The 14986-nt window shown below is 43.0% G+C and overlaps 1 protein-coding gene across 10 annotated transcripts in view; it reads left to right on the plus strand.

Moving 5' to 3' along the window:
- celf2 (cugbp, Elav-like family member 2) overlaps positions 1 to 13882 on the plus strand; it is a 472545-nt gene extending 458663 nt beyond the window's left edge. For all 10 annotated transcript variants that reach the window (XM_068005125.1, XM_068005127.1, XM_068005132.1 and 7 more), the window contains 3 exons: positions 7201 to 7344; positions 9607 to 9777; positions 11141 to 13882. In XM_068005125.1, coding sequence (XP_067861226.1) covers positions 7201 to 7344; positions 9607 to 9734 — 272 coding nt within the window. In that variant the 3' untranslated portion in view covers positions 9735 to 9777; positions 11141 to 13882. The remainder of the gene's footprint in view (positions 1 to 7200; positions 7345 to 9606; positions 9778 to 11140) is intronic.
- Positions 13883 to 14986: the final 1104 nt, after the last annotated feature.

Below are 14986 nucleotides of genomic sequence, written 5' to 3' on the forward strand. Positions count from 1 at the left end.
GTGTAGGTTCTTTTGCAATTGGAGCCAGAACACGGGTACGGTAGCATAGTGGTTATGTTACTGGGCTAGTAATCCAGAGGCCTGGACTAAAATCCAGAGTCATGAGTTCAAATCCCGCCACGGCAGCTGGCGAATTTAAATTCAATTAATTAATTAAATTCAATTAATTAAATAAAAATCTGGAATTAAAATACTAGTATCAGTAATGATGGCCATGAAACTACCGGATTGTCGTAAAAACCCATCTGGTTCACTAATGTCCTTTAGGGAAGGAAGCCTGCCGCCCTTACCCGGTCTGGCCTATATGTGACTCCAGACCCACAGCAATGTGGTTGATTCTTAATTGCCCTCTGAAATGGCCTAGCAAGCCACTCAGTTGTAAAATCTCGCAACGAAAAGTCAGAAAAAGAATAAAACCGGACGGACCACCCGGCATCGGACCACTAGGCACCGGACACGACAACGGCAAAACACCAAACCCAGTCGACCCTGCAAGGTCCTCCTTACTAACATCTGGGGACTTGTGCCAAAATTGGGAGAGCTGTCCCACAGACTAGTCAAGCAACAGCCTGACATAGCCATACTCACAGAATCATATCTTTCAGCCAACGTCCCAGACTCTTCCATCACCATCCCTGGGTATGTCCTGTCCCACCGGCAGGACAGACCCACCAGAGGTGGCGGTACAGTGATATACAGTCAGGAGGGAGTGGCCCTGGGAGTCCTCAACATTGACTCTGGACCCCATGAAATCTCATGGCATCAGGTCAAACATGGGCAAGGAAACCTCCTGCTGATTACCACCTACCGTCCTCCCTCAGCTGATGAATCAGTCCTCCTCCATGTTGAACACCACTTGGAGGAAGCACTGAGGGTAGCAAGGGCACAAAATGTACTCTGGGTGGGGGACTTCAATGTCCATCACCAAGAGTGGCTCGGTAGCACCACTACTGACCGAGCTGGCCGAGTCCTGAAGGACATAGCTGCTAGACTGGGCCTGCGGCAGGTGGTGAGCGAACCAACACGAGGGAAAAAACGACTTGACCTCGTCCTCACCAATCTCCCTGTCGCAAATGCATCTGTCCATGACAGTATTGGTAGGAGTGACCACCGCACCGTCCTCGTGGAGATGAAATCCCGTCTTCGCACTGAGGACACCATCCAACGTGTTGTGTGGCACTACCACCGTGCTAAATGGGATAGATTCAGAACAGATCTAGCAGCTCAAAACTGGGCATCCATGAGGCGCTGTGGGCCATCAGCAGCAGCAGAATTGTATTCCAGCACAATCTGTAACCTCATGGCCCGGCATATTCCTCACTCTACCATTACCAACAAGCCAGGGGATCAACCCTGGTTCAATGAGGAGTGCAGAAGAGCATGCCAGGAGCAGCACCAGGCGTACCTAAAAATGAGGTGCCAACCTGGTGAAGCTACAACTCAGGACTACACGCATGCTAAACAGCGGAAGCAACATGCTATAGACAGAGCTAAGCGATTCCACAACCAACGGATCAGATCAAAGCTCTGCAGTCCTGCCACATCCAGTCGTGAATGGTGGTGGACAATTAAACAACTAACGGGAGGAGGAGGCTCTGCAAACATCCCCATTCTCAATGATGGCGGAGTCCAGCACGTGAGTGCAAAAGACAAGGCTGAAGCGTTTGCAACCATCTTCAGCCAGAAGTGCCGAGTGGATAATCCATCTCAGCCTCCTCCCGATATCCCCACCATCACAGAAGCCAGTCTTCGGCCAATTCGATTCACTCCATGTGATATCAAGAAACGGCTGAGTGCACTGGATACAGCAAAGGCTATGGGCCCTGACAACATTCCAGCTGTAGTGCTGAAGACTTGTGCTCCAGAACTAGCTGCGCCTCTAGCCAAGCTGTTCCAGTACAGCTACAACACTGGCATCCACCCGACAATGTGGAAAATTGCCCAGGTATGTCCTGTCCACAAAAAGCAGGACAAATCCAATCCGGCCAATTACCGCCCCATCAGTCTACTCTCAATCATCAGCAAAGTGATGGAAGGTGTCGTCGACAGTGCTATCAAGCGGCATTTACTCACCAATAACCTGCTCACCGATGCTCAGTTTGGGTTCCGCCAGGACCACTCGGCTCCAGACCTCATTACAGCCTTGGTCCAAACATGGACAAAAGAGCTGAATTCCAGAGGTGAGGTGAGAGTGACTGCCCTTGACATCAAGGCAGCATTTGACCGAGTGTGGCACCAAGGAGCCCTAGTAAAATTGAAGTCAATGGGAATCAGGGGGAAAACTCTCCAGTGGCTGGAGTCATACCTAGCACAAAGGAAGATGGTAGTGGTTGTTGGAGGCCAATCATCTCAGCCCCAGGGCATTGCTGCAGGAGTTCCTCAGGGCAGTGTCCTAGGCCCAACCATCTTCAGCTGCTTCATCAATGACCTTCCCTCCATCATAAGGTCAGAAATGGGGATGTTCGCTGATGACTGCACAGTGTTCAGTTCCATTCGCAACCCCTCAGATAATGAAGCAGTCCGAGCCTGCATGCAGCAAGACCTGGACAACATCCAGGCTTGGGCTGATAAGTGGCAAGTAACATTCGCGCCAGATAAGTGCCAGGCAATGACCATCTCCAACAAGAGAGAGTCTAACCACCTCCCCTTGACATTCAACGGCATTACCATCGCCGAATCCCCCACCATCAACATCCTGGGGGTCACCATTGACCAGAAACTTAACTGGACCAGCCATATAAATACTGTGGCTACGAGAGCAGGTCAGAGGCTGGGTATTCTGCGGCGAGTGACTCACCTCCTGACTCCCCAAAGCCTTTCCACCATCTACAAGGCACAAGTCAGGAGTGTGATGGAATACTCTCCACTTGCCTGGATGAGTGCAGCTCCAACAACACTCAAGAAGCTCGACACCATCCAAGATAAAGCAGCCCGCTTGATTGGCACCCCATCCACCACCCTAAACATCCACTCCCTTCACCACCGGCGCACTGTGGCTGCAGTGTGCACCATCCACAGGATGCACTGCAGCAACTCGCCAAGGCTTCTTCGACAGCACCTCCCAAACCCGCGACCTCCACCACCTAGAAGGACAAGAGCAGCAGGCACATGGGAACAACACCACCTGCACGTTCCCCTCCAAGTCACACACCATCCCGACTTGGAAATATATCGCCGTTCCTTCATCGTCGCTGGGTCAAAATCCTGGAACTCCCTTCCTAACAGCACTGTGGGAGAACCTTCACCACACGGACTGCAGCGGTTCAAGAAGGCGGCTCACCACCACCTTCTCGAGGGCAATTAGGGATGGGCAATAAATGCCGGCCTCGCCAGCGACGCCCACATCCCGTGAACGAATAAAAAAAAAGAAAAGTGACAAGAAGAATGAGCTATTTACAGTGCCCGCCCTCAGAGAGGGACTGGATGGTTGGTGTGTTGAAACTTGGCACACACAGGATGTTTCCTTTTTGAAGAATGAAGTAAACCCAACAAGATACACAATCAATGTTGTGTTCCTCATTGCATTATCTTCCACGTACTACAGGGAACTGACTACATAGTCGCCAAGAGGATAGAGTCTCTCAACTTACACAAACAAATAACTGCCAAATAACTTTACTAAAGTGCGAGTCATCCTTAACATAAATATCTTTGCAATAAATTTCAGTGAGGATCCCTGTCTCAAAGGTGCCAACAATAACAAATCTTCCCAAACTTCCCTGGACTCATTCCCACACCAGATCTGGTAGCCAGCACCATGGGGTGCAGACAGAGAATCCCAGGCAGATGAAGATTCATTTCATCCTTTGACGAAAGATTTCAAATGGTTGTAGTGATCGTTTTGTACACTTTATGCAGTGCTGGGATCTGAGTATTTTAGAAGAAAATGAATATAAGGGCTTTCCAACAGGAAACAGCAGGGCATATCCACCATCTTACAAGTAAAATAATTAATGCACCAGCTAAAGAAAGCAGCTGCTTTTTGGTGAATTTGGTGCTTCTCAGTGTGTGGGAAATGAAGCACCTTCTGCTTTGAGCATCCCATCCTAGCATTAAGTACCCAAGCCAGATTTAGCACCGTTTGATGCAGGCAAAAATAGACCAGGAGTAAAAGTTCTCAATTGGGGAAAGGCCAATTTTACTAAGCTGAGATGTGATTTAGCAAAAGTGGACTGGAAAGAGCTACTTGAAGGTAAATCAGTGTCACAGCAGTGAGAGACATTCAAGGAGGAGATTGTGAGGGTTCAGAACAAATATGTTCCCACAAAGAAAAAGGACTCCTAAATCTAGAGCTCCCTGGACGTCGAGGAGCATACAGGGTAGGATATGGCAAAAAAGGGAAGCTTATGTCAGATACCGAGAGTTCAATACTACAGAAAGCCTAGAGGAGTATAGAAAGTGCAGGGGTGAAATTGAAAAGGAAATTAGGAAAGCAAAGAAAGGGCATGAGAAAATATTGGCTAGTAAAATCAAGGAAAACCCAAAGATGTTTTATAAATGCATAAAGAGCAAGAGGATAACTAAGGAAAGAGTAGGGCCTATTAAATACCAAAAAGGTAACCCGAGTGTGGAGGCAGAAGATGTGGGTATGGTTCTTAACAAATACTTTGCGTCTGTCTTCACAAAAGAGGGGATGATGCAGAATTTGTAGTTAAGGAGGAGTGTGAAATATTGGATGGGATAAACATAGTGAGAGAGGAAATGTTAAGGGGGTTAGCATACTTGAAAATAGATAAATCGCCAGGCCCGGATGAAATGTATCCCGGCTATTAAGAGAAACAAGGGAGGAAATAACGGAGGTTCTGACCATCATTTTCCAATCCTCCATGGCTACAGGTGTGGTGCCGGAGGACTGCTAACGTTGTACTGTTGTTTAAAAAGGGAGAAAGGGATAGACCGAGTAATTACAGGCCAGTCAGCCTAACCTCGGTGGTGGGCAAATTATTGGAAAAAATTCCGAGGGACAGAATTAATCACCATTTAGAAAGGCACTGATTAATCAAGGACAACCAGCATGGATTTGTTACGGGACGGCCGTGTCTAACTAACATGATTGAATTTTTTGAGGCGGTAACAAGGAGGGTCGATGAGGGTAACACGTTTGATGTAGTCTACATGGATTTTAGAAGGCTTTTGACAAGGTCCCACATGGCAGACTGGTCAGAAAAGTACAAGCCCATGGGATCCAAGGGAAAGTGACAAGTTGGATCCAGAATTGGCTCAGTGGCAGGAAGCAAAGGGTAATGGTCGACGGGTGTTTTTGTGACTGGTAGACTGTTCCAGTGGGGTTCAGCAGGGCTCAGTACTAGGTCCCTTGCTTTTTGTGATATATATCAATTATTTAGACTTAAATGTAGGGGACATGATTAAGAAGCTTGCAGATGATACAAAATTTGGCCGTGTGGTTGATAGTGAGGAGGAAAGCGGTAGAATGCAGGAAGATATCAATGGACTGGTCAGGTGGGCAGAAAAGTGGCAAATGGAATTCAATCCAGAGAAGTGTGAGGTAATGCATTTGGGGAGGGCAAACAAGACAAGGGAATACACAATAAATGGAAGAATACTGTGAGGAGTAGAGGAACAGAGGGACCTTGGAGCGCATGTCCACAGATCCCTGAAGGTAGCAGGACAGGTAGATAAGGTGGTTAAAAAGGCATACAGGATACTTTCCTTTATTAGCCGAGGCATAGAATATAAGAGCAGGGAGGTTATGCTAGAACTGTATAAAACACTAGTTAGACCACAGCTAGAATTCTGTGTACAGTTCTGGTCACCACATTACAGGAAAGATGTGATTGCACTAGAGAGGGTGCAGAGGAGATTCACGAGGATGTTTCCTGGAATGTAGAATTTTAACTATGAAGAAAGATTGGATAGGCTGAGGTTGTTTTCTTTGGAACAAAGGAGGCTATGGGGAGGTTTTAATTGAGGTGTATAGGGTTACATTCCCATGTCTCCCTTTTGTTAACCCGGCTAACTACCACAGAACATGGAGGAAGTTGGAATAAAGAAGAATAATCTACTGGAGTTAAATTGGTGGAGAGTGCTTGTAATGAGTGATAACGATAGTGATATTGAATCAGTAATGACATAATTCGATGAAAGCATTTGGCTAACTTAGGAAAAGATATTGGTAATGAAAGTTATTGGGGTTAAATCGGTAATGGTCACTTTTGGTGTTTGATAATGATGATGAGCATTATACGATGTCCATTTAGCTGGGTTCTGTCTTTTTTTTAATGTCTCCTATTTTCTTATATTTTTGTTGCCACTTTAAAACCAAACAAGTCTCATTACCCCTTTAATAAACTTTTAATGTAATACAGCGCACACTTTATTGACCCCGAGCGTCCTAGAAATAAATGGGTTGTGTGTGCTTGTTAAATGCAGAGGCGCTTTAATCAGTGTGTAGGAGATGTTATTGCCTTGTATACTTGTGCCAGCCAAATTTATCACCTAATTAAAAACAATAATTCACTTGCATGAATTATTAGCCGACAGTCTAATGCTCCTGCCATATCTTGGAACGTTTGTGTTTAATGTAAAATGAATCCCCCATGGCCTGTGGAGACTATAGCTCATTAACAGTGTCTTACTGACATGGTTTTACTCATGTGTATCAGTGCTGCTTGTGAGAATAGGTCCTGTCAGAACTGTCACTTGTATGATACCTGGCCTGTCATAATGGGTTCTGTAGTAGAACATTTAGCACAGTTGTTTATTTTCTACAGCAAATTCTCTTCCTTGTAGGGGGTGGGGTTGGAATCTTGGAAATTCTGGTGTAGCAGACTTCTTCAAGATAGTCTCTTGTCAGAGAGGTCAAGATCAAGCAGGTTAATGCACAAGATGTCCGCTACCAGTTTCCTGCTGCCTGCTTGCAGAACACTGATCCTATCACTGCCTTATAGCATTCAGTCTTACAGATGAGAAATGGCCAAACTTTCTCATCTGAGATGGCCAGTCATACGAAGGCAGAGCTAGGACCTGAGCCTTACAGATTCCTATCAGAGAGCTATGGTAGCTGTTGATTGCATTATCAGAACCTTGTTTTAACATATCTTTAAAGACGTTGACCGAAATAAAAATGTTCGCAGCTTCAGAAACAAAGCACAGATGTTAATCTAAATATACGTAGAACTTTGTTTTGTGTGTGTGTGTGTGTGTGTGTGAGACTTAAGTTTTGTTCAATCTCATCCTCAGGGCCAGAAGGTGCAAATCTGTTTATATACCATCTTCCCCAAGAGTTTGGAGATCAGGACATCCTACAGATGTTTATGCCGTTTGGAAATGTTGTGTCTGCTAAAGTCTTCATTGATAAACAGACCAATCTTAGCAAGTGCTTTGGTACGTATGTGTGAATGGGTTTCATGTAAAAGGTCTGACTTGGTGCCTGATGTTATCATTGATAGTGCACGCACAGATTGTGTTAGCCCAAAAATGTGTCCAACGATTGGAAAAAGAGCTAAATTGGCTCTCCTAATGGTTCAGTTGGTAAATGCAATAGGCGGTGTTAAACACACCCAGAGGCCCCAGGTTTTATTTCCTGTTGTGTTCTGAGTTAGTCTCAGCTAGACAATGATAAACTGCTGCCATTGGCCTCAGTGCCCCACTGTCAGAGAGGGTAAAATCACCTCCTGCTCCCCATCGTGAGCCAGTGGGCCCCTGTGGATGGCGGGTGACACTCGGACTGGGATCGGTTGTTACGCTGCCCACGTTCGGGTAGCCTGCCGACTCATTATCCAAGCTCATTATCCATGTAGAACTTGGGCAAGGTTACAGAAGCAGCTGGCACCAACGAGGGGCCTGTGCTTTTAGGAGGAGAAAAAAATGGAAACAAAAAAAAACGTTTCATCATCTGAGATTTAGAAAGTGTCACACACTGCACCAAAATACGTTTTCCTTTTAATTTTAGTACTGACCTGTATCTCGTTAAGTGTACAATTGATTTCAATGGAGAGTAAAATTGGGCGGGGTGTAAACCCAGTTTCCCGAAGGCGGGTTAGGTTAAAATTGCCTTCTCTGTGGCTCAGTGGGTAGCACTCTCTCCTCTGAGTCAGAAGGTCATGGCTTTAAGCCCCACTCCAGAGACTTGAGCACAAAACCTAGGCTGGCAATTCAGTGCAATATTGAGGGAGTGCTGCACTATCAGAGGTGCCATCTTTCAGATGAGACGTTGAACTGAGGCCCCGTCTGCCCTCAGGTGGCTGTAAAAGATCCCATGGCACTATTCGAAGAAGAGCAGGGGAGCTCTCCAGGTGTCCCAGCCAACATTTATGCCTGAACCAACATAACTGATCATTATTTCAATGATACTTGTGGGACCTTGCTGTGCACAAACTGGCTGCCGCATTTCCTACATTACAACAATGACTACGCTTCAAAAGTACTTCATTGGCCGTTATGCACTTTGGGACGTCCTGAGGCAATAGAAGGTGCTATATAAATGCAAGTCTGTCTGTCTTCACTGTGTCCAAATCAGGCCTTCTTAGATAAATGCAGCATAAAATGCCCAGAGTTACGGTGTAGTGACATGACATGACAATGACACACGAAGCAGATGCAGGTCCGTAACTCAACTAGTTTTCTAACGGCTGGTTAAGTTCTGGCCTAATTCCTAACCCTAAAAAAAAGTAGCACAGTGAAAAATGAGTGCTCTCTGAAACCCGGATCATGCGATTAGGAATGTGTGATTAAGGAAGTGCTGCGGGTGGTTATGCTGATGACAAGTTAAACCCTGACCTAAATCATCAGCCGGAAATTAAGATTTCTGGATTTTGGCCTATATGACAACAGTCAAGGCGCCGTCAATGTAATGAACTGTACGTGAAGTTTTTGGCCACATTCCTGAGATGAGATATGCCGCTTTATAAATGTAAGTCTTTCTTTCATTAGACTATTATTCAATCCCATGTCCTCTCCATCACCACGACAACCTACTTCCACCTTTGTAACATCGCCCATCTCCGCCCCTGCCTCAGCTCATCTGCTGCTGAAACCCTTATCCATGCTTTTGTTACCTCTAGACTTGACTCTTCCAATGCCCTCCCACTTTCCACCCTCCATAATCTTGCCCTGCTGCTATCCAAAACTCTGCTGCCCTTATCCTAAGTCCCGTTCATCCATCACCCTTGGGCTCGCTGACCTACATCGGCTCCCAGTCCGGCAACGCCTCAATTTTAAAATTCTCATCCTTGCTTTCAAATCCATCCGTGGCCTCGCCCCTCCCTATCTCTGTAACCTCCTCCAGCCCTACAACCCTCTGATCTCGGCGCTCCTCCAATTCTGGCCTCTTGCGCATCCCCGATTTTCATCGCTCCGCCATTGGCGGCCATGCCTTCAGATGACAAGAATTCCCTCCCTAAACCTCCCCACATCTCTACCTCTCCTCCTTTAGGACGCTCCTTAAAACCTACCTCTTTGACCAAGCTTTTGGTCACCTGACCTAGTATCTCCTCATGTGGCTCGGTGTCAAATTTTGTCTGATAATCGCTCCTGTGAAGCATCTCGGGGCGTTTTACTATGTTAAAGGCGCTATATAAATGCAAGTTGTTGTGAGATTGTTCCATGTTTTTCCTTTTCTATTCCCCCCCCCCACTACCCCGGCAGGTTTTGTAAGCTACGACAATCCAGTCTCTGCGCAGGCTGCTATCCAGGCCATGAATGGCTTTCAGATTGGAATGAAACGCTTGAAGGTTCAGCTGAAGCGATCCAAGAACGACAGCAAACCGTACTGAGTCTAGTGTGGGAGGTTAATGCTGTTACTTTAGCTTTGTTAGGGTAAGTCCCATGAACCAGCCCGTCTCAGTACGTTGGCTGAGGAGGATCATTGCCAACATTCATCAAGAGACAGTTTTTAACATTACACTTCCATTCTCCCCCCACCACCCGTTTTCCTCCCATTCCCGTTACGTTTAGTATCTTAAATCTTATTGTATTACAGTATTTAATTTTTTTGCTTTGTTCCGTAAAAAAAAACTAATTTTGCAAAAAAAAAGATGTCTTAAAAAGGATTTTTAAAAATAACCGAAATGTGCAATTTAACTCAGCAGCCACTGGTGCCAAACGGGCCCATGTGATTATGGGGCACCAGGTGCTTTATTAGCTTAATGGACCCAGTTAACGTAGATTAGAAAGGGCACCAGCAGTTTACGGGTTAATGACGCGGTGGCCTAGTCTGAAAGTGATGCCAAGTGAAGCACTAACATTTTCTTTTTTTAATTTTGTTTCTCACTCTTTTTCTCTCTCTCTCTCTCTCTCTCTCTCTCTCTTTCTCACTCCAATGAGAATTTATCTATTAGGACGTGATCACGAGTTAGATAATAAGCTTTTGCGATCAGATCACATCGGTCTTTTTTTTGTAAACAAAAGCCTTTGAGATCTGTTTCCACCGCCATATGGGGCTCTTTTTTTTTGGGAGGGGGCAAGGGGTAAAATAAAAGAGAAGGTTAAATGGTAACATTTACTGAAGGTTAAATCAAAAATAAAAAAGGAAAGCCACAGGCCTGTACATTTTATTTGTAAAAAAAGCAGCTCTATTTTTATACAAATTTTTACTGCCTCAGAAAGATGGAAGTTATTTATTAATTACCTATAGTTAATTTATTGGATACCTGAGAGAACTCATCCTCTATAATAGTTAGAGCCTGCCTCGTGAAGTAGTCTTAAGATGTGCTAAGTGGGGACTAGTTTATCCTTGCAGTTAAACACACACAAAACACAACTTGTAACAATCATGCTTCTCCTATTGTTTTTTCGTACCCTTCACTTGTGTGGTATCTCATTACTCGTAGCTTCCATTATCTAGTCAAATTCAAGTTTGTTGTTTTATCTTGTGACTTTTTTTTTTCCTCGTTTATATATTTGTTTAATTAAAAAATCTGTATTTCTGTCCCAAAACCAATCCATCTCTTTTATCTCTTTTAAAGTACGGATGGATTCTTTTGGGTGTTTTTTTTTAATCTGTTGCCGTTGCTTTTTTTTTCCCCACAGTGTTATTAAAAAAAAAATGCAAATTTATGTGAATGGCTCGTAGATTCTAATGACTGAGATTTGCATTGTTTCTGCAACCATGAGAATGATTTTGTTCCTGCTGCGTAGACTCTGTGTAACTTTTGACTCTTCCTTGTTTTTTTTCCCCTAGACATCTTCATGCTCGTTAGTTCATCGTTTGCCTAGCATGTCCCTGTGGCGTCAAAAAAAAATTTCAAAAAAAAAAGCTCATCGTCCCGTCATTGTTTCTGATGTCTTTCTGACCTCACATCACACTTGGTCCTCCTTCTTGACCCCTCTGACCTAGTTTGACTTTTCGAGATTTTTTGCATGTGACCTCATGTAGCTCTGAATTCTAAAGCGATCAATGTGAAAAAAAAAAGCGTAGCTGCATTCGTGTTAAGACTGAAAAAGAAAAAATTATTTTAAGAAAGTAAAGCAAGAAAAACAAAAATATATATGAGGGGAGAAGAAAAAAAAACCTGTGGCGAAAATGTTTCTTTTTTTTCATGAAACAAACTTGAAAGTATTATACAGGGATTGGCGTTCTGTCTGGTCACTTGGAATAGCGATAGCAATATGTGGCCAGAGTGCAGAATGTTGGTTTCTCAATGAAGCAGACTACTTCTGAACAGTTGAAGAAACTGGTCAGATATTATCAAGAGCTCTGTAATAGTTTTTACATTTTTCAGGCAGTGTAAAGTTTTGATAAAGGCCATTTAAGTGGCTCACTTTCTCATCGATATATATAGAAAAGAAAAAAACCACTTTTTTTGTAGACTAGTTTAAGATAATAATTAAAAAAAAAAGAGATGACCCATGTTTGGGGAAAGACTACCTATTTGTGTCACCTTTTGCTGAACTGATTCACACCTAGACAATCTGTGGTAAATGCACATTAAATGACCTATATTTTATACTGTTTAAGTGTATCGGAGAAGAAAATACAAAGCAGTAAGTGTAAACTTCGTCACGTTGGTTACTATGTGGGTTAAGTTTTGGTGTCATCGCGATTTTTAAGGTTATATAATTAAGTGTTTCGAAAGTTTTTTTTGGTTCACTCGGCAAAAGAATTTTTTTTGGCGGCCAAAAAAAATCTTACTCGTCAGATCGGTGGTGAAAAGGAAAAAAAAAATTATACAATTCCAGGACAAAAAAATCTTGTGCTTTGCGTGTGAAGCGTTTGATGTCCGATTTTGTTTCTTTTTTTTTCATTGTGAGATTAACAGTTTGACGTACTCTTTGTTCAGCAAAATGTGAGATGGCTTCTTTTTTTCTTTTGGAAAAGAAGAAAACAGCAATTTAAATCAGTGGAATTAGTGCCAAATTCCAAAAAAAAATAAAGGTACTTCCTGCCTAGCGCTTAATTGTGTTATTTGTGAGAAGTAATTTGATAACATGGGTATTTTGTTACTTAAGTGTTTTGTAATAATTCTCTCATGTTTGAAAAAAATTAAAGGAAAAAAATAGATTAAAACGGGAGAGAAAAAAAAGTTTGTTAAATTGCTAAAGCTGTGGTCTTGTTGCCTGAGATTGTTAATTGTTTGTTATTTCTCTTTGTAAAAGTGCCCATGTTTCTCGACCTCGCCGTTCATAAGAGACGCTGTGAAAGCAAACCTCACAAAGCTTTTTTTCTTAGTTGTGAAATTTAAATTTTTTTTAAAAAAAAACACACAAAAAAAACAACAACACCCCAAGGCAGGAACGTTTAGAACTGGTTTTAAAAAATTAATTAATTAATAAATAAGCAGCCTTAGCTGCCTCGTATGACTTTCTAACCATTGCAAAAACATTTGTCATTCCTCTGTGCATGCACTCGGTATGTAATAAAGCGTTAACTGTTAACGGGCCAATATTTCTCTGCAATGAGGGCTGGGAGCAGATTGAATCAGTGCGACTTCCATCGCCTTGGGGATTGATTTCTGGCCTCCTCTGTTCTGAATTCATTTCCCCCCACCGCCCACCCATCCCCACCCCCAAACACATTGTTTCTGTTTTTTAAAAATCTTAAGTAAAAAAAAAAGGAGAAAAAAAAACTGTAGCTTCATTGCGTTTTTTGGAAAATGTCACACAAGACAAGTGTTCGTGCTCCTGTGATGTGAGATCTGGTGTTTGTAGACTTATTATTATCATTTAGGATTAAGATTTAAAGAAAAAAAAAGTATATAGTTTTAAGTATTTGTTTGAGAAAAGCCAAAGTTAATGCAAAATGAGTGGGGGAACTGCAAGCCCATGTGAGTGCTGTAATTCTTTTTGGTGCATTTGACTCTGTATGTGATGGAAGTTTTTTTTGAGAAAAAAAAAGTCAACACAACACACACACTCAAAAAAAAAAAAAAAAAAATTTTAAAAAATGTGGGCTTTCGTATTTCTACAACTTGATTGTAATTATGCATTTTGTACCAGTGGAAATTTTTTATACTGGAAATTAAAAAATGGATATTTCTGCGCCTTACCTGTGTGTGGGCCCAGTCATGACTGATTTTGAGTTTGATTTCTGGTTGGTGCAGAGAAAAGTGGCGATAATTTCGTTTTAAGAATTTACAACAAAAAAAAACAAGAGAACTTTGGCTTGCTTTCCTCTTTTCTTTGCATATGCTTAAATGTCAAGAATTTTTGTCAAAAAAAATGGGTAAGTTTCACTTCAATTATGTATTGTGCAGTTACATAAGGTATTAGGACTAGCAGTATTCAACCACCTACAGTGGGATAACTGTATTAGTTTAAAAAAAAATTAGGGGTTTGCTTTTTGCTGTTGAAATCCAAGTTTTTTCCTGATTCTCTGTCTTCATTGTGAACATAACTGTGGAACAGTCGGACTTATTTTTGTAACGTATGTTATTGTGTGATGCAGTTTTTGCTTCTGTCTCAAATATTAAACCATTTTTCCTAATACTCGTCTCTCTTTGTGTGCTGTTGGTGGCGTTCACTGTTGTTTGACCGTTCTGCAAACCTCACTGTTCCACGTCCTTTTTTGTTTATTCTCTTTGTTGTGTAGACGAGACACTGCCAATCTTACTAGCTACTTCTGTTCCTCATTCCTGTTTTAGTTCAGTATTTAACTGTTTTTGTTTTTGTTTTCTCTTTTTTTTGGACAAATACAGCTATTTATACTGTTTTCCGATGCCTTTTTTTTGTGTCCCAGCCAACACAAAACCTAACGTGCGATTGAAATGCACACGCGTCAGTATTAGACTCAAAAATGAACTAATAAATAAACAAGATGTAGGCTCTTAAAATGTTATGCTATGAATGTTGCTGTATTAATGGTTATTAGTCTGGTGCGTTGAGAGGTTAAGTCAAAACACAGCCTAAAGGATAAAAATGAGCCTTTTATACAGAGACCACTTTGGATTAGACTTGTCATCAAGAGCTGAGAACAGGCTCTCCCCTGCCCCTGTGGCTGAATTGATAAATGCACTGACCAGTGGTCGTACTGAGCCATTCAGGCCAGTACAGTCCTAGTCGCGTTTCTGCTCTGTGCTAAGTTCGCTGATCTGTCAGGGAAGCCTCAGCAATGGTATTGACCTCAACAGCCCTGGGCTAGGGAATTGCGGGGGGGGGGAGGGGGGAAAATGTTAGGCCCCTGATCCCTATACGTGACCTCTGTTGGAAGTGCATGTGTTTACATGTCGGGTTGGAATGTGATTGGATTGACTGCAGCATCACTTCCTTCTCACCCCCATCCCACCACTACCTGCCCCAGATTCAACAGCCCCTAGTCAATTAGGCTGCAGTGTGAAGAATGACTATGTGGCCGAGGTACCCTGGGGTACCCATTGCCCATAGCAACAGGAGTAGGCCATTTAGCCCCTCAAGCCTCTTCTGCCACTCAATGAGATAATGGCTGATCTGCGAGCTAACTCCATATTACCCGCCTTAGCCCCATATCCCTTAATACCTTTGGTTAACAAAAATCTCAGATTTAAAATTAACAATTGAGCTAGCTCTGACATTTGCGGAAGAGAGTTCCAAACTTCTACCACCCTTTGCGTGT

This window comes from Heptranchias perlo, chromosome 24 (assembly GCF_035084215.1).
Source record: "Heptranchias perlo isolate sHepPer1 chromosome 24, sHepPer1.hap1, whole genome shotgun sequence".
Classification (NCBI taxonomy): Eukaryota; Metazoa; Chordata; class Chondrichthyes; order Hexanchiformes; family Hexanchidae; genus Heptranchias; species Heptranchias perlo.